We start from the raw sequence: 19,433 nt of genomic DNA on the forward strand, positions 1-19,433 counted from the left end.
TGACACAAGCAGCTTTATGTTCAAATTCAAGACCTGGTAAAATAGGAAGTTAAAATTAACCTCGAGCCCTTTACAGATGAAAACCTCAACAAATAAACAGTGGTTTAGTGGCATGGCAACCTGTCCCTTTAAATCTAGGAACTAGCCCAAGATGTCTATTTTGAGTTAGTGGTTTTTTTTAAAAAGTCAGATTCTGATGAACAGAGGAGTAGCCTGTGATTCATACTGGGGTGAGTTAAAGCAAAGTTTAACACCACCAATTAAAAGCCTGCACTATACTTCTTGCCTTCTGTCTATAAAAAGCCTAATGCTCTCTTCATTCAATAGGTGGTTACATAAAGTATCTGAAGCTGCAAATATTTACACATCAGCAGAGTAATAATATGGAAAATGTCAGAGGTATTTCATTTCTGTTGGACTATAGTCTGCAATTTAATGATATTAAAAAAACACCCACAAAACCCTGGCTCCTTAAATGTAACATCGGAGCTCAATCTGGAAATCAGACATTCTTCAGATTTTGAGAAATAGATCAAAGCTCTGATTCTCACTCTCAAGCCTCTTTACACTGCTGGGATAGCACGGCCTCAAAATGGGTGTAAATAAAAAGGAGTCTTTGCATAAATAGCCCTAAATTTTGACTGAAAGAGGCTTTAGTCTTAGCCTTTATGTTAGTGGCTACAAGTCTCACCAAGCTGTTCAAATTGTGGTCAGGCTAATGTGTAATTTTCATGGAGGGGGGAAAAAAACAACTAAACTGGTGATTTAGCATGAGACTGTCAATGAGGAAACATTACCAGTTCAATTGCTATCATTTTCTGACCTATTCCTATAAAGTCACAGGCTAAATGTATCAAAATTGTATTTTAAGAAGCAAAGCAATATACTAAATACATTTCCGGAAGTAGCAGCTGAATCCCTAGAGGAGTGTGAAAGAGTTATATTGCTCTGAAGTTGTACTACTGAAGAATTTTAAAACAGAACAAGAAAAGAGGGATACTTGATGTTAAACCTGATACTCTGCTACGCATATAGTGTTCCAAAGTAGTTGAAGAATGCAAGTCTGCTACTAATACCTCCACCCATGTAGCCATAATAATACATTCATTTTCTTTTATAGAATATATCTGAAGGCAGAAAAAATCAAACTTACTTTGTTCTCCAAATCAGACTCTAAGCAAGGTGACTGCCAAAAGCCGTTAGAGAAGTAAGACCAGATCCTCTGCTGGTGTAAATTGGAGCAGCTCCAGGAAGGACCTATGTGGTCCTTGAACTTTTCTGCATACTATTTTTTTGCAATGCAATTCACGATAGCATGTTGACTTAATTCAACAACTCACTTACTTCTCAGTAGTGGCCAGACCCAGACCCCGTACGCACTGAAGTCAATGGGAGGTTTGCAAGTGACTTCAATGGCCCCACGATCAGGCCCGAGAAGATAAGGATACATAACGAACACTTTAGTTATGGAAGTAATACACTTTTCTACAAGTAGTGCAAAGAGTGCTGCACACTAAGCCTGATTTTAAAAAACAGAACCCTAAAGAAAAACTATTGATTCAAAACCACTGTAACTAGTTCTATCCAGAACACCAGGGGAGAAGCTTGATCAAATCTATTTCATTGTGACTGGAAGGACGAAGTTCAATTCCATCAAGAAACAGCATTTGCTAAGATAAATACGGTCATTTACCTTAATTTTAGATGTGTTTAATTATGCATCTGCATTTTTGACAATTCTGTAAAATATACAGTAGTTATCCGGATAGCTATCTGATTCAATGCCCACTGAATTTCACCTGAGTTAATGGATGCAAAGTAAGAGGTTTTAATTAAAATAAAAGCTATAGAATATCCTTTTATCACAAATGTTTGCTCTTTCTAGCAGTGCAAGTACTTAGTTCTAGATTGGTCTTCTCTGCTGAACAATGGGTTCTGAGAGCTTTTGTGTGTGAATGGTTTCTTAGGAAAACCACTGCAAGCTGTTGACAGTGTCTCTCCTTCACACATGCATATAATTAACTGACTAAATATTCAGCAGGGAATACAGCTACATATACAAAAAGATCCAAGAATACAGCATCTTTTTTTCTAAGAAGGCTTGAAGAATTACAGTCCCAAGATATCTGAGGATAACACAATGAACTCTACTGTCCAAGTGAAAGTTGCTACAGTAGATGCACGTTCAAAAGGTGCTAGACTTTAAAAAAAATATATGGTCACTTGTTAGAAAAAATCCCACAGCTTTGTAAGGTAAGCGAAGAAAAATTGTTCTATGTGCCTTTCTCACCCCCATCTTCCTCCCACTGTGTTTTATCAAAACGTCACAAGTGACCTTTGGAAATGGCATTGCCATTAGAGAGACAAGATAGGGGAGGTAATATCTTTCATGGATCAACTTCTGTTGGTGAGAGGAACAAGCTTTTGAGCTACACAGAGCTCTTCCTCTGGTCCCAAAGAACTGCTTTTCATGTAGGCCACCCTACCATCATAGTTAGTGTGCTGTCTTCCATGCATCTCCTGGTTACCAAAACAACATGGAAGTTATTTGTGGCAGGGGGGAAAGCATCCTGAAGGGCCATCTAATACTGCAGACTGTGTTAAGACTCTGATGACCAACAGCGGTTCCTTCACTGTAGGGGAGGGTTTCAGGTACTTACCCTGAATCTGACTCTGAGGCTGAGGGTTAAAAGCAGTGGTGTGGCTCAAGGAAGCTCGTGGGTTAGGTGTGGGGGCTGGGTGATGTGGGCTGACCCTCATGGCTGTGCGACGCAACTGCTCCAGTTCACTCAGACGCTCTGAAAAGGACAAGCTCCCGGGCTTTGTCTGCTCATCTAGTTTCTGACGATGTCCTAGTGTGGGAGGGGGGGAAAAAGATCAGAAAATCTCACTGACATATGCCTTTTTTCCCCCTCGATCCATTGGCAATGTACCTAACTGGCTAGTGGCCATCTGAAATTCAGCAAAGACTATTTGCTCTGTATTAACAGGAGACACAATCAAGTCATGCACAGTAACAGTATCACAAAGCGGTGTAACTCCTATGAGGTATGGACCACTCAAAAAAAATCTGCTACAAGTCACAGTGCCCTATTATCGTGTATAAAAAAGCAGGGCCGCTCGGGGGGTTGGGGGAGGGCAAGTGGGGCAATTTGCCCCAGGCCCCACAGGGGCCCCCACGAGAATATAGTATTCTATAGTATTGCAACTTTTTTTTATGGAAGGAGCCCCCAAAATTGCTTTGCCCCAGGCCCCCTGAATCCTCTGGGCAGCCCTGTAAAAAAGGAACATTTGGTGTGGTGAGGGCCTTTAAAATACATATTTTCAGCTTCTCTGACTTAAACCTGTACTGCAGTAGCTCCTCAAGCATTCAAACCCAGATTGTCATAATTCACTGCAATTAGACAAGTATATGATACTACAGAAATAAAACCCCAACCCCAAACAAATAATGCTCTAGGATGCTTTAGGAACTGCTCTTTACAAATAAACAGGAAAGGAATGGAAGAAACAGTGTTTAACAAATGGAAATTATGGGAAAACAAAGTGTCTTTTACTAATATCGGGAGTTTCCAAAACATTAAGGGTTGGACTGGCCCCTCCCCTGCTGTGCCCTGAAGAACATCTTCTTGCTAGATAATGCTGATGTATTCATTTCTATCTTAAGTGGTGTAAGCCCATGCACAGTGAACTCAGCCACCATCCCATGGGAGTTTCAGGGCCAGTGGCCATGGGGGAAGCCCTGGTGAGCCCTGCTCCAGCCTCCTGGTAAAACTTTGTTGGGTTGGTGGTGGTGGGAGGGTGAGGTTTGGAGTATGTGTGCTTGGGGGACAGCCTTTGGAGAAAGCAGAAAGCAAGGGAATGGCACAGATCCAGCACAGAACTTCCAAGGTCTATTGGTTCAGGGGATGAAAGCTTTGTTCAGATGCACAAGAGCACCATGAAAGGACAACTTTGCTTCATCTCTTTCCCGCCTCCTGGGGGTGGAGAGGAGTTCACTAATTGCCTAAAAGTTTACATATTGTCACCACTTTCCATCCCATTTGTGTCCCTTTGCTTCCAGTTCTATATGATTAAGCTCACTATCAAAGTATCTCATCATTAGAGCCTGACACCATGTTGTTGAATGGAAATGAAAGATTCTAGGTCACTGGTTTCAATGTGACCCAGTTTGAGAGTGACCAACCCTGTTTGCCAGACAGTGTTTAAAATATAAACATACAGCTACCAGTGTTGCTCCTGAGACATATCACCAAACGAACAGAAAGTGCTCTTTGAAAAGTTCTGTCTGTCCCCTACTGTACAATGCACTCTTTCACACAGCTCTAACAACACTTTAATCAAGACATAGGCTTTTTTTTTTCCATTCTAGGGGGGAAATGTACATTTAAAAACAGTTCCCAGTAGCTGAAATTCTAAAATTAAATTCTATAACTCGCATTATGGTTCCAAATCTCATTGGCTCAGTTTTCTTCCTCCTACCAGACCCTTTGGCACAGCTTGCACTTTCTCAGATTCCACACTGCACTATAAATTATCCCAGGGAAAAAAAAATAAAAAGACACAGTATAGAGTCGTGATTTTATCATTAAGAAGGCTTCAAGGGGAAAAAAAAGAAAGACTTTCATCCAACATTTTAGTAGTTCAAACACAACTTTCTTTCATTTGTCAGCAATGCAAATCGGGATTCTGATTCAAGTCCTTTGCTTATGGCACTTGACTTGAATGCAAACACACTGAGTCACGCAAGCTGTGTGCATATGTAAAAATGTCTCGTACATTCTGATTATATTAAACATGAGCCTGCTGGATTGAAGGCCCCCGGGCCAGGAATCAGAGTCTATTGCCATAATATACATTATTCTCAATCTGAAGTTCAAATCAATCAATTTATGCTTTTAATTTAGTGCTCTGTGTAATGTTTTACCCCTTTAGCCTCCCTCCTTCTCTGTCAGGTGCTGCTCTCATGGCATCACATATTATTCCGGTGGCATGGAAATTAAGGGCTTGTCTGTACAACCCCTAGATACCTGGTGATCACTTGAGTAACCCCATGGAAGTCAGAGGGATGAGGGCTGGATAAAAGCTGGTGAGATGAGAACTCCCCTTCCTGTTTCAATTTACTTTAAGCACTGTGAGAGTACCCCTGCTCCAGTACCTAGGATTCTTTAAACCCATTCACAAAATCCTCTCTCTAAGGCCAGGTCTACACTTAAAAATTAGATTGACCTAGCTATGTCACTCCGGGCTGTGAAAAAATTGTGCGCCCTGTGCAATGTAATTACATCAACCTAACCACCTGTGTAGACGTGGCTAGGTTGACAGAAGAATTCTTCCATTGGCCTAGCACCTCTCTGAGAGGGGGATTAACAACATCGACAGAAAAAAATCCTTTCTGTCAATGTAGGAAGCAATGTGTCTATGTGCAATAACTGTGCCACTGTAGTGTAGATGTGCCCTAAGTTAGCAGTGCAGTTTAGTGCGAAAGCCTGGCAGCAGGAATCTCTGTGGTGAAAGCAAGGGATTAGAAAGGGAGGATTCAAACCGGGACTTTTAAAATTCCATTGATGTAAATGTTATTTAGAAGAATTACGGGATTCCACTGGCTCCGTCTTGAGGAAATTGTCATTTGTTTTGTGTGGCAGCTTTGTGACGGGAGCTACTGAGGTATCACTGGAAACATCATTTCAGGTAAGTGCCACTTACTGGAAAAGTGGGTTGTTGTTGTTTTTTATCAGCTGAGCTACTCAGCCTTTTTCTACTAGATGACCCTGGCAGGCAGCAATATAAGAACTTTAACTTCACAAAAGCCTACAGTACCAATGTGCAGTATCAGAAAAATATTACTAATATAAATGGTTTCCCCAAGCTATAAAAATGCATGGGCTGGGCATTGCTAGAATGATGTATCTATTTATTAGCTTTACTCTGAGCAATTTGCACACATTGGTAAATGTATCCTCATATCACCTCTATGAGGGAGGGATTTATTATTATCCCCATTTTATAGATGGGGGAATTGAGTCACAGAAAGAAGAATTGACTTGCCCACAGTCACAGAGTGAGTGGCAGACTCCTGACTCCTAATTTAGTGCTTAATCACAAAACCATCCTTCCTCTCTATGCGAGGGTGGAGAATAATGGAACAGGAATTCATTCACAAAGCAGTCCTCTCACACTTTATAGCCCATGAAAATAGTGGCAGTATTGAGTTTAAAGGGAACAAAGGGAACCAGTCACAGCAGAGAGGCAGAGAGAAAATAACAGAGAGGTAATAATATTAGGGTGAACATAAAAATGTGTAGGTGTTCTGTAGTTATAAAAGAATAATTTGTGGCAGGTCACTTGCCAGACGGTGATTTGTTTTTCCCTCACATGGGTTAGTCAATTTAACAGTCTTCTTCTTGTTATCTTGTGGGCCAGACCCTCAGCTGGTATCAATTGGTGCAGTTCCATTGATTTTAATGGAGCTGCAGTGCTTTATAGCAGTTTAGGATTTGGCCCTGAGAATCTGATTCTCGTCTCACTCCAGCTTGTGCAAATCAGAAGTAACTCCACTGAAATCAGTGAGGTGGAAAACTGATGTAAGAAAGAGGAGAATTGGGCTCAGTGCTTGTAGTGCCAAATGATAGATTACACTTGACACTGGGACCCAATCCTCCATTCCTTGCCTTCTCAAAACTCCCTCTGCTCTGTTGTGTCAAGTGTCCTCTGAACACAGAGAGGGAAGAAGGGGGTTGCCGTTTTTTTCCTGGACTGCAAGGTCATGCTATTAATGCAATATTTAGGACTCTATTTAGAATAAACAGGGCATCCAATCTGTTTTGTTGAATCACATTTTTATATCCCTTTTAAATATCATCTTCTTTGCACAGAATTTGAAATAAGATGCATAGTGAAAACACTAACTTTTCTGATATTTTTACTGAAATACAACATGAAAGTCATTTCCCTCTTAATGGGGGAAAATGCACTTTTATAGGCTTTAAGAGACTGTAGAGCATTCAGCTTGGACCAGGTTCATCTGGCTGGAACACTGGATTTTGAAAATAACAAAAACAAAATATCTTGGCAGTCCCCATTTTTCTGCACACTGAATGTTAATTGTAAATGTTTACTCATTTAGTGTTTAATATTGTGGCTGGTCATAGGGATACAATGTCAGCATTTCTAGCTGCCTCGAGGTGTGCAAAAAGAAATAAACTCCAGAATTATCTTCCTTTAAACCTACTCTATTATTTATTTCTTTAAACTTCTTTCATATTTATATTTACAGAATCAGGTGGAAAAGAAGAGAAGATAACAAGATATAAAATATAAATATGTTTAGTCTTCCAGTCCAAAACCTCAAGCTACATTAACTCCTCTTTGAGACTGCATATTATTTTAAGAGTAGCCTTGGCAGAATTCAATTTTTATTTTTTAAATAATTCTGATGGACAATATCAATGTTTATTTTTAAGCACATTTTTCAATTTTTATCAATTAAAATTTTCACCATTGTGGTACACTGGGAGGGGGAGGGTCAGCCAAGAATGATTTCATGACAGTAGGCATTGAAATGCAAAAAGTTAAAGCTTTATAACCATTACAACACAAATTGTCAATATCACATGTCAAAATATGCAAAGTAAATATCCTCAAATCAAACTTCGTAAGTTCTCAAGCAGCATTTTTCTTTCTTTGCCTACCTATACATTTCTGTGATCCTCAATGGAATTGTTTCTCCATCAAGTTTGTGTGCATACGGTGAAATCAACATTTACTGACAGTGACCATTAAAAGGCTAATCCTTCCAAGTCAATTTATGAGTAAACAATACGACAATGGTTTACAGAAGATAGATAGGAATATCCTTCAGTTTTATATCTCAGTTCCAATTATTGTTACAGTGAGAAAAAAGTGGGTGGAGAAGGGAATAATGCATTCAACTTAGCACATGGCAGCAATAATGGTTGTTTTTTTTTTTAAAAAGTACTGTACATCCCTAACGCCCACCTTCCAGATGGTAGTAATATCAAGATAGATACAGTTTTATGCCAAACAGCTTTGCATTGTGTCTATAATTCTGAATAGATTCAGTTGTCAGTCATCCATAATATCCAAACTAACCACAGACTTGGGGGTGCTGGGAAGTGCATGAATAGGCTGGATATTACGTATGTGTGACATTCCCCTGAGCACTCACTGGCATCCAGATGCTCACCTAAAGTGGAATGTGTAGTGATGTCACCACAGAGTAAAGCCAAATACAAACTGACTGATACTGTGATATCATTCCTAGATGCATCTTCTTTGGCCATTCACATAGCCAAGCTCACCCATTTGGTGTCCTTTTGGGAGGACAGTTTATTTTTGTGGGTATCTGCAAGCATTTATAGATATTAGACATTCCCACTATGATCTCTCTCTACTATGGGACTCAGACTTCACAACCTTAGCTGTCTTTCTGGCAGCTCCTGAACTTGTCTGGGCATTTCTATTTCTCCATCCTGATAAGCCAACTTGTACATGTGTTAAATTATTTTTCCATGTTTATTTTTTCCATCCTCCTGTTAAACCTATTCTGTTAAAAAAAAATACATGTTGGGTTGACAAGAACTGTACAGCAGTGGTTCTCAACCAGGGGGCCATGGCCCATGAACCCTTTCAGGGGGCCACAAGGTCTTGCAGCTGAAACCCGGTGCCCCGAGCCCCAGCACTGAAGCCTCCCCCCCCAACGCTGGGAACAGTGCAGGGCTGAAGCTGGCGGCCCACATCAAGCCGGGAGTGGTGCGGGGCTAAGGCTGGCATCCCCCCCCCAAGCCCCTGAAGCTGGGAGCGGGGCAGGGCTGAAGCTGGCAAACTCCCCCCCCCCCAAGCCAAAAGCACCAGGTGGCCCCAGCACACACCTCAAATGCTGGAAGCCGCACTGGAAATCCTACCCCCCTGCCCATACACAGCCCTAGCTACTCCGTCCCTGCACCCTGAGCTACCCCCCTGCATGCACACAGCCCTTAGCTACCCCTGCATGCACACAGGCCCTACCTACCCCTCTCCCTGCACTCTGAGCAGTTTTTGAACTTTTTTAACTGAGTCCCCATTTGGAGTTACATTTTTTGGTTGCATCCCCCCACAGCCCAGACAGGCTGGGTGGCCTCCTGAGTGAGTCAGGAGGTGGAGGTGGTGCTCCCTCCCTGGACCCCGCCATGCAGAGCTGGCTCGAGCCCTTGCCCCCCAAATAGAAGTAAAACTATGCCTATGCCCAAGGGTCCCCCGCCCCCGGCCCAGAGCCCCTGCTGTGCCCTGGTGTTTTTATAGCATGTTGAGGGTGGCCTCAGCAAGAAAATGGTTGAGAACCCCTGCTCTACAGTACTAACTGGTAGCTAGAATATATCCTACCTAAACTTTAACAAGGGAATTTGTTTTGTTTCCCATTCCTCCACCAACATTTCTACTGAATGGTGACATACATGGATATGGATGCTGGCAGGCCAGGTGCCAGTTCATGCTAAGGTCCTCATGTTTCAACTGGATACTGACAGATACAGAGCTGGAATCTGACTGGCTCACTTGTGAGTTAATATTGATAAAATAGGTATCAGAATTATAAGAAAGTGTTTAGAATTTAGACTCTACTGAATGCTTGTGAGTTGCTGCATGCATTAATCTCACTTGTAATATCTGTGCTCCATTTGGTAATGTAATATTTGAGCAGTTGTATGGTGAGCCTCTGTGATCGTGTGAATTGCCATTCAGGAGAGGGACACTAACTGGTGTGGAGAGCTGCTTTTCTATAGAAATTGTTACGCCACTCTCCAAAAAGGAGACCTATCGATACCAGACAGGCTATAGCTGCATCTTACCCTCCCTACATGTAGATTGAGATGCCATCAACAAAAGGACTAAAGACTATTCTGCTCTTCTCCCCATGAGTCATGTAAGTGGACTTCTCCCATCAGCTGAGTTTGCATATAACAGGAGGGGCACAAAACCCCCCAAACCAAAGGTAGTTGGATTCTAAGGGGTGGGAGAGGCAAGGTATTTCTAGGCATAAGCAAGAGATCTCCAGCTGCTTAGCCTGGGTTAGCCCTAAAGGACTAATAGAGTTTGCTGATTATAGAAACCTATATTACCTTTTGAAATCTAAGACAGTAACTCATTTGTGTAGCTATGTGTGCTTACTTTAAACTTGTAAAAACCTCTCTAATTTCCTTTTGCTATTTAATACATCTTCATATAGTTTACTGGAGGATTGGCTACAAGCATTGTCTCTGGTGTGAGACCTAAAGCGCAATTGACTTAGGGTAAGTGACTGGTCCTTTGGGATTAGGAGTACCCTGAATATTGGTGTGATTCATGTTACACGGGGCCATCTATCATAGAGAGATGCTCTCCTGGGTGGCAAGACAGACCGGAGTACTGGAGAGGACTGTCTGGGACTCCATGTTAAGGCTGTTAACGTGCTTGAAGTTCTGCACTTGATGTAGTTGGTTGGTGAAATCTAAATTCAGAACTCACCAACAATTTGAGGTTTGTGCCCTGGTTTTTAACCGTCTGCCCTGAGGTTGGTACTCATGCTTGTGCATCAGCGTTGGGAGCATCACAAGGTTCATGTGTGGAAATAGGCCAGCTCACTGAAGTAACAATAATGCAACAGAGCATATGGAATGTTTTAAAGAAGAATCAGTTCATGGAAGTTACATTAGTTTGCAAAATTATACCCTCATCTTACTTTTTTTTAACCACAACATATGTACTTTTAAAAGAGCTAATCCCTGCCAAGATTAGAACACGACCAACACACTGCCAAAAGCCTCCTTTATTTCTTTATTGTTTGCATTTTTCCTCACAAAAACTGCCCTAAAAATATACTCCAGCCATGGGATTAAGGCCTGGTCTACACTTAAAAGTTAGGTCAACATGGCTACTGCACTCAGAGGTGTGAAGAATCCACACTCCTGAGCACAAGAGCTATGCCAGCGTACCCCCAGTGGTGACACAGTGAGGTTGATGGAAGAATGCTTCTGTCGACCTAGCTACCATCACTCAGGGCGGCAGTGTTCCTACACCGACAGAAAAACCACTTCCATTGCTGTAGGCTGTGTCTACACTACAGGGTTATGCCAGCAGAGCTACAGCACCTTAGCTATGCAACGATAGTCCCTGGAATGTAGATGTGGCCTAAGACATAATTGCTGGCAACATGAATAAATGAACAGGTGTGGAAACAAAACAAAAGTATAAAATGATAGCTCTGTCCACAGTAAAACTCTAAAGAGACATTAGTTTCATACTGTTATTCCTTTTTGGTTAAATGATTTAATCAGTACATTTTAGGGCTTGCAAAAGGTACCAGATTGGGAACCTGGGAGAGTTAATTACTTTAGGCAGTATATACTTCCTGATCCTACCTTGCCTCAACTGGAATGACCTGGCCTAAACTTAAAGTTAGGTAAGGAAAAATTCCAATCCCCACCTAACCCCAAGTGTAGGCACAGCTGTGTAGATGTGCAATAGTTCAGAATACCTGACTTTTCAGTGAAATGGCTTGAACATTTTCTTCTTTGACTTAACAGTCCCTCCACTGTAGTAATACTATGTAGTGCCCAAGCAGGATTCCAGCTCATCGAGAGCTCATAAATTTCTTGTGGTTCTGCCTAGTCTTTATTTTATATTTTTGCACCACTTTTATTTCCTTCATTTTCTTTGCAGCTGCAGAGAGATATAGTAAGCTACTGTATAGTATTTTGAAAGCAGGGCCTCTGAGTAGTTTCCAAACTGCATACAAGCAGGTTATTCTTTAAGCTTGTTTTCTTTGGCTTGGTGTTAGCAGCATAGAATGAGTCAAACAGTATTAACTTTCAACAGGGAAGTGATGTGGTCAACCAAAACTGTTCGCGGCTAGATTGTGAAGATAGGTAGAGCAGGTAACCAAGACCAGCCCATAATGCAGTGTGTAGGCAGGAAAGGCAGGCAGATTCTTAGTAATTAAGTCAATGTTACAGCCTAAACTTTTCTGCCAGTTTGTGTTAAGGTTACACCATAGCCTTACAGTTCCTGATCAGTCAGTCTTAGAAAGATGGTCAGATGAGTTCTTTGCCTCAAACTATTATACTTTGGATCAAAAGTTTTATGCTGTACAAAGAAATGGGAGCACTTTCCATCGCGGGCTGGTTTAACTTCCTTCACATATCTCCCCTCCTCCATTTGTACATACTGCTCCTCACCTGTTCAGGGCTAAGGAGAACAAACAAGTTGCTCTTTCTGTGATATGCAGGCTAATATTGTTTCAGATATCGACAGAGTGTGCAGTAGGACAGACAAATCTTTCTCGGTTACTCCACAGATAGACGTACGCAGTCTCCTCTATACACCATTCTCCCTCTCTTAGGACATAGGAGTCGAATTCCACTGGCAGAGGCCATTGCACAACCAACATGTGAACAGCCTGGCCCCCATGGAACACCTTTTAACATTTGTTAAAACTCAGCTGCTTCTTCATTTTGTCCATTGTGGTTGATAGGCAAAAGGCAAGAATCTGAATCACCTCTGGAGCAGAAATCTTTTTCCAGGAACTTGTTCATTCCAGTGTATCAGAGAAGGATATAACGATGACAGCCTCCAGTGTTTCTGTCTGTGTCTACATGAAGGAAACAACTACAGCGTCCGATAACAGAAGACAAGTTGAGCTCTGACTGCAGCATAAAAGAATTTTTACTTCTGGAAATTAACCACAACGTGAAAAACATGGCTGCTCACTGAGAAGCAATGACGTTGTGCAGACACAAAGCTATGCCTTCACCCTGAGTGCCTACCGTTCTGTTAAACCCCATAACTAAGAAGGCCTGGAAAACAGAAGAACCATAGGTGTTCAGCTGCATGGAGGTGGAGAGAGGAAGTGGACTGTGGAAATGTCGTGTAACGGGACTTGGTGGAACTCCCTTGGCACACACCACTGGACTTCGCTCCAGGGCAGCTCTCTCAACAGCAGTGCAGAAGGCATTTGTGGGAGGATGCAGAACAGGACAGAGGCAACGTCAGTAGGTCCACAAACTATATAGATCCATTGGCTAACCACCCTATGTGGTAGGTGCATAGACAGTTTATGTGCTGCAGCCTGGAAACTGCAGTTAGTTGATTGCACAGCACATCCTAGGCTTGATTCCATTTCCCCCGATCCCACGCAAGGCCCCTACAGAAGCTTAGAACCTCTCATTGCCTCAGGCTTTAAATCAAGGATCAGAATATGGTCCTTAATGACAAAATGAAGACTAAGGAAAGACAAGACCGATAAATCTGAGAATGTTAAAGGGCCCAGTCTTGTGAGATGCTGAGCAACCTCACTCACATTGATTTCAGTGGAAGCTGAGAGTATTCAGCACTCCTCTATAGGATTGGTTCCTAAGTGAGAAGGAACAATCAACACGTATACATCCAGCTGTCTACTTTGCGCTCTTTCTTCTGCCTATTAAAGTAAATATATTATGTTAAATAAAATAACTTGATTAGATTGCCTATTAAACACCTTTGCTTACACACGTCTACTTGGTATTTCCCCATATTCCTATGGAACAGTCAGAAAGATGTACTTGTACACCAGCCTTAATACTACAAGGTTCTCCTTGGATAAATGATGATCACCTCTCATCTGTGTGCTGCAGTGGTTTGGCAGTGCTGCAGAATCAGCTGGTGAGGAAGTGGAGTATTTACTGCATTTTTAGGGAGTGATTTTCAAATGCATTTGCACTGGCCTAACTCTGCTCCCATTGACCTTATTGAGAGTTCTACCATGACTTCATTGGGAGCCAAGTTAGACCAATGTTGAACATATCTGAAGATCCCAGAATACCAATACAAGTACAAATAAACACTTAAAAATATGCACCACCGTCAATAAATGAGAACTATGGTTGTAAAAGCAAATACCCACTACAGAAATAAGGTCAACAAGAATGAAAAGATTTAAGAGAAATTGAATGATTTGGTGACTGTTTTAGATTCAAAATTGAACAGTTTGAAGAAAGATGCATCAAGTAGGATGAATTGATGATTACAAAAAATAACTGAAATAACTTTTATAACGAAGTGTATTCTTACTGCAACTCCTGCCCTATGCTCCCTCAACTCTGCTATATATCTGACATCCTCTCATTTACTGTTCATGTAAGAAAGGAACTTATACTGTCAGCAAAACTAGAGACAAAGTGGTTGAGGTAATATCTTTTATTGGACCAACTTCTGTTGGTGAGAGAGACAAGCTTTTGAGCTACACAGAGCTCTTCTTCAGGTCTGGGAAAAGGGACTCAGAGTGCCACAGCTAAATACAAGATGGAACAGATAAGGAGTAAAAACATGTTGCAAGAGACCATTCAAGGTAAAGTGGGCAGTTAGCACTTCTACAGCCGTAGACTGTTGTAATGAGCCACAAATCATTTTTGGTGTCTATCAGAGTTATGAATTTAAGCTCTCAGGCTCATGAAGATGTTGTGCAAGTTTCCTCTGAGGATGAGGACTAAGTGGTCAGATATGGAGTGATCATTTTGTAACAAGTGTTCACCCACGGATAATATGGTGTTTCTGTCTTTTATCCTTTTTCTGTGTGAGTTCATTTGAGAGTGTAGTGATTGTTTTGTTTCATCTACATAGTTGGTTGTTGGGGCATTTAATGCACTGGATGAGGTACATCACATGTTGTGATAGGCATGTGTATGACCCATAGATCTTGAAAGGTGTGTTGTGGGGGGTATCGATCATTGTAGCAGTGGAGATATGTCTGCAGGTTTTGCATCTGTTGTTATGCCAGAGTCTGGTGCTGCTTTGAATTGGTGTCCTGGTCTGTGGGGAGCTGGCTTCTAATGATGAGCTTGGTGAGGTTGGAGGGTTGTTCGAGTTCCAGTGTGGGGTATAGGGAACAACTATCAGTGTGCAGTCAGAGGTTTTTATCTCCTGTATTAAAGCGAGTTTTCCCGGGGTATTTGCAATCTACTTCGCCTTCATTTTACAAGGGCATTCCACCAGAGGTTTTAAGTGTGTTAAGGTGTGTATCATGGACTTTCTCCTCGGAGCATATTCCTCAGTATTAGAGTGCCTTGGTGTGTTTGGGGTGGTTACTTGAGCGGTGAAGATAATCTGTGTGTTTCTTGTTTCATCTTCAAAGTACCTTACAAACAACAGTCAACTGATCCTCTCGTGAAGTAGATGCTGCAATTAGCTAATTAAAACACCTAGGAATGTAGGTGGGTAGATCCTGTCTATACTGAAGTTTTTTGCACAAGTGTATCTACACCAGCATAAATGTTGACTTACACTAGTACAACTTATCCCACAGTAAGTTGCACTGTTGCAAGTCATGGCTTATGATGGATGGCAGGAGAGAGATCACTTGATCATTGCCCGTTAGGTTCACTCCCTCTGGGGCACCTGGCATTGGCCACTGTCGGTAGACAGGATACTGGGCTAGATGGACCTTTGGTCTGACCCGGTACGGCCTCTCTTATGTCTTATGTTCTTATACCAGTGTAGCATATCTACACTAGGGATTTGCTATGGTGAAGCTACATCAATTTACCTTCACTGGTGCAAAAAACTCACTGTAAACAAAGTCTTGGTATTAATTTATATTTTTGTTACCTGCACAATGGTAAGACACAAAAGGGTTAAGAGATTTGCCTAAGACCACACATAGATGCACTGGCTAAAGAAGGACTAGAACTCTGGAATTACTGTCTTTTAGGGCTGGTCTTCCCTATGGGGATACTGATACTGATGCAGGGTTCGATTTAGCGGGTCTAGTGAAGACCTGCTAAATTGATGGAAGAGCACTCTCCGGTCAACACCGGTACTCCAGCTCTTTGAGAAGAGTAAGGGAAGTCGACCAGAGAGTGTCTCCCATTGACGCAGCACAGTGAAGACACCAGGGTAAGTCAACCTAAGCTACGTTGACTCCAGCTATGTTATTCATATTATTCACGTAACTTAGGTAGACTTACCCCCATAGTGAAGACAAGCCCTTAGTCTCGTGCTCTTGCCACTGTAACATGTCTTGTCTCACATCACGAGTCACTATACCTAGCCTTCTCCTAAAATAAAATATTTTCTCAGTGAAATGCAAACACACACGTCAGTGTGTCATTTATAAAGCTGCTTATATTATTATGAAAGTTATAAAATAGGTGTCTATCACAAATGACAGCAGAAAAATACCCCACATTGAATAGATCTAAATTACCAGTCATATCACTCTGTTACGGTCTAAGAATAGATGGGCCTTGCTCCATGCCCTGAAAGTCAACAGACTTAGGCCCTACCAGCCTGGTGGTGAGTTTCAAAGTCAAGGGCTCTCCATTGAGAACACCCTGCCACTGGCCACAAGACAGTCAAACTTTGAGACGATCATGAAGAGTGGCCTAGCACACCTCAACTGTTGCAGTATCACATAAGGAGGGAGGAGAAGGGGTCAGGATCCAAACCACAAAGGCTTTTATAGATCAGTTTCAACACCTGAAATTGCACCTTCAATGAGAAGTCAGTTCGGACTTTGAAGAATTTACTTAATATTAACCTCTGAAGCTGCCACTGCCAAGCAGGTAGCCAGCAACATTCCGTACCAACGACGTCTTCCAGATGGTCCTAAAATGCAAGCTCTTGTAGAGCGCGTTGCTATAATTCAGTGCCATCATGTAAACATGTGTGTGTCATAGGCAGACCTATTTCCTCATAATTCAGATTCTTTTCAGACCATACTATCACTAGTCACAAACTGACAACACAATTTATTTCTTTTACCTCTCTTGCTCTCATTATGCCCTACAGCAAAATGATTTTGTTAACAAAATAATTTTAAAAATTAGACGATGGAATGGGCAGTATACATACTTGGGAGGGACAATTAGCATCTGCATGACATGAACTTTATCTTTTGTGCCAACATTTCCTTGCTGCTTTGGGAGAATGCAAAGCAATCCCAGCAACTGATAGATTGTTGGGAATGCCCTGCATTTTCCATCTGTTAAGATGTCTTTTCTTCAGCATGCTATGTTTCCTTTTGTATATGCTCACATAGTGCAGTGTTTTAGTGCAGTGTTTTATTCTGCTTAAAGCTGAACTCAGTCACTGTTCCTGAATGGTTTCTCCAACATGACTCACATTCGGAAAAAAATGTAAAAAGAACACAAGTAATGAAATGTGTGTATATATATATATATACACACACACACAACATACATATTAAGTTGTATAGTTTAGATTTGAGCTAGAATGTTTTGTAATTTCACACTGCTGCTGTACACTTCTATATGAAAATTACATAAGCTGTTTAAAAAAGTCTTTGTTGTGTACTCATAATTTAAACCCAGAACTCCTACTCCTCACTAAGTGTTAATAATACAAGAAAATACATGAATACAGAATATGCACACATCGGTGCTCAATCATTTGTGTTCATTGCAGCCCATTGCATTCTTTGTCTATACATGATCTATTTACATTGGAAGCTCTTAGGGGAAAAGTACCTTGGCCAAGATTTTTTAAAAGTAACTAGCAATTTTGGGTGCTGATCCTTAGAGGACAAATGATCTGTGAAGTGCTTAGCACACAACTGGTTTTATAGAAGTAATAAGATTCTGACTCACTCTCTCATTTTATTATCTAGCAAGCCAAAAATATCATTTAATTTTTTCATTTGAATTTTCTGCCAAATAATTTGTGAAATATTATAAATCCCCAGGCGAATGAAAGGGTCTGATAAGTAATCAGTGAAACCTGGGGGGTACGATCTTTTTATGATGGTGACACAGCCACTTATTCATATGTGATTTCTAAATTACAGTTTGATACAAATCTTTTCTTAAAAGTTAGTCTCAGTTCCAAGGAAGGAAAGAAAGGATTTGAAGGCATTTAACATTATTTTAATTCATTGAGACAAAAGGAAAGACTTGAAAAATGTTTTGGCTTTCAGTCAAAGCTGTGTTTAATAGAAACTGAGGACAGACACAGAAGTCCCAAACTAATGTATTATCATAAATTAACTCTATAGGGGTCTAGGGAGTTAGCAGATTAATGCAATATAACTAGTAAAATGTTTTCACTTTTGGGACCTAAAGCTTTTATCTAACCCTCACTTGACAAAATCTAACATATATTGTAAAGTCAGGTTGTACAATACAGTAGGGTCCCAAAGCAATGCAATAGCTTTTCCTTGTATACAAGCCCTAAAGCAAGGTTTAAAAATGGTAGTTGTATAAAAACCCAGTGAGATCATCCATCCCAGATGTGAATGCAGAGGGGACCATTTATGCACAGATCTCCCAGCTGCCCTGGGAAAGAGAGGCAGAGGTGATGACTTTCTGAGTTCCTGGGGGGTGCTCGACCTCTGCTTTGCCTCAGGCCCTGTCCCACTACACCTCATCCCCCAAGCCTCCACCCCTGCCCCGCCTCTTTCCGCCCCCACGGAACAGCTGATCGTGGTGGGTGAGAGGAGCTGATCGGCAGGGCAGAGTGGGGGCAGGAGGGCTCGGGGGGAGGAGCAGATTTGCAGGGCTGCTGGTGGGTGCTGAGCACGCACTATTTTTTTTCCATGGGTGCTCCAGCCCCGGAACACCCACAGAGTCGGTGCCTATGAAGAGAGGGATCATCCAGTTGTGTGGCACTGCCCACCCTCCTCCTCCAAGGCCTGTGGAAGGTGCTCTGTGGATCCAGGGTCTGTGTAGAGAGCGAGGAACAGACTATATAGGTCAAGGGAAGGAATGGACTGGCCAGACACACAATGTCTCCTCTCCAGCCCTGGGGAGAATTCCCAGAAAAGATACCTGGGAGAGGAGGGGCAATTCCCCAATTCTCCATAAGCAGGGCCGGTGCTACCATTAAGGCAAACTAGACAGTTGCCTACGGCGCCAAGATTTGGGGGCGCCAAAAAGCAGTGCCCCCAATTTTTTTTTACAGCGTTCCTGGGCTGGGCTGCCGGCGGCGCGCTGACACGTGCGGCTCAGACTCCCTCTCCCATTGCAGCGGCCGCTCCACTTCTCCTGCCTCCCAGGCTTGTGGCGCCAATCAGCTGTTTGGCACCGCAAGCCTGGGAGGGGAGGAGAATTAGAGCGGGGGCAGCGTGCTCAGGGAGGAGGCGGAGCAGAGGTGAGCTGAGGTAGGGAGCTGCCGCGGGTGGGGGCACCTCAGGGCGGAGGGGGGGGGCAGGGAGCTGCCGCAGGGCTGGGGGCCTAGGGCGCGAAACTTCCTTGCATCGGCCCTGTCCATAAGAGGATCCTTGGAGAGTTCCTTCCTCAGAGCCACCTTCCATAGGTTTTTCCATGGAAAGGGATGATCTGATCCCTGCTCTTTACAGCTGGGATTTAATCACTTACTAGCCTCTGGACAAGTGCTGTCCTGCACTTAAATACACTGATTGATCAAAAGTGGATCACAAATGATCAAAGGTGGAGAATGAATACGGGCCTCAG

The 19,433-nt window shown here is 42.2% G+C and overlaps 1 protein-coding gene across 2 annotated transcripts in view; it reads right to left on the reverse strand.

The window, feature by feature from the left end:
- RUNX1 (RUNX family transcription factor 1) overlaps window positions 1-19,433 on the reverse strand; it is a 288,952-nt gene that overhangs the window by 36,341 nt on the left and 233,178 nt on the right. For both annotated transcript variants that reach the window (XM_054048759.1, XM_054048767.1), the window contains one exon: window positions 2,661-2,852. In XM_054048759.1, the coding sequence (XP_053904734.1) occupies window positions 2,661-2,852 (192 nt within the window). The remainder of the gene's footprint in view (window positions 1-2,660; window positions 2,853-19,433) is intronic.

The sequence above is a fragment of the Malaclemys terrapin genome, chromosome 1, assembly GCF_027887155.1.
Source record: "Malaclemys terrapin pileata isolate rMalTer1 chromosome 1, rMalTer1.hap1, whole genome shotgun sequence".
NCBI lineage: Eukaryota > Metazoa > Chordata > Testudines > Emydidae > Malaclemys > Malaclemys terrapin.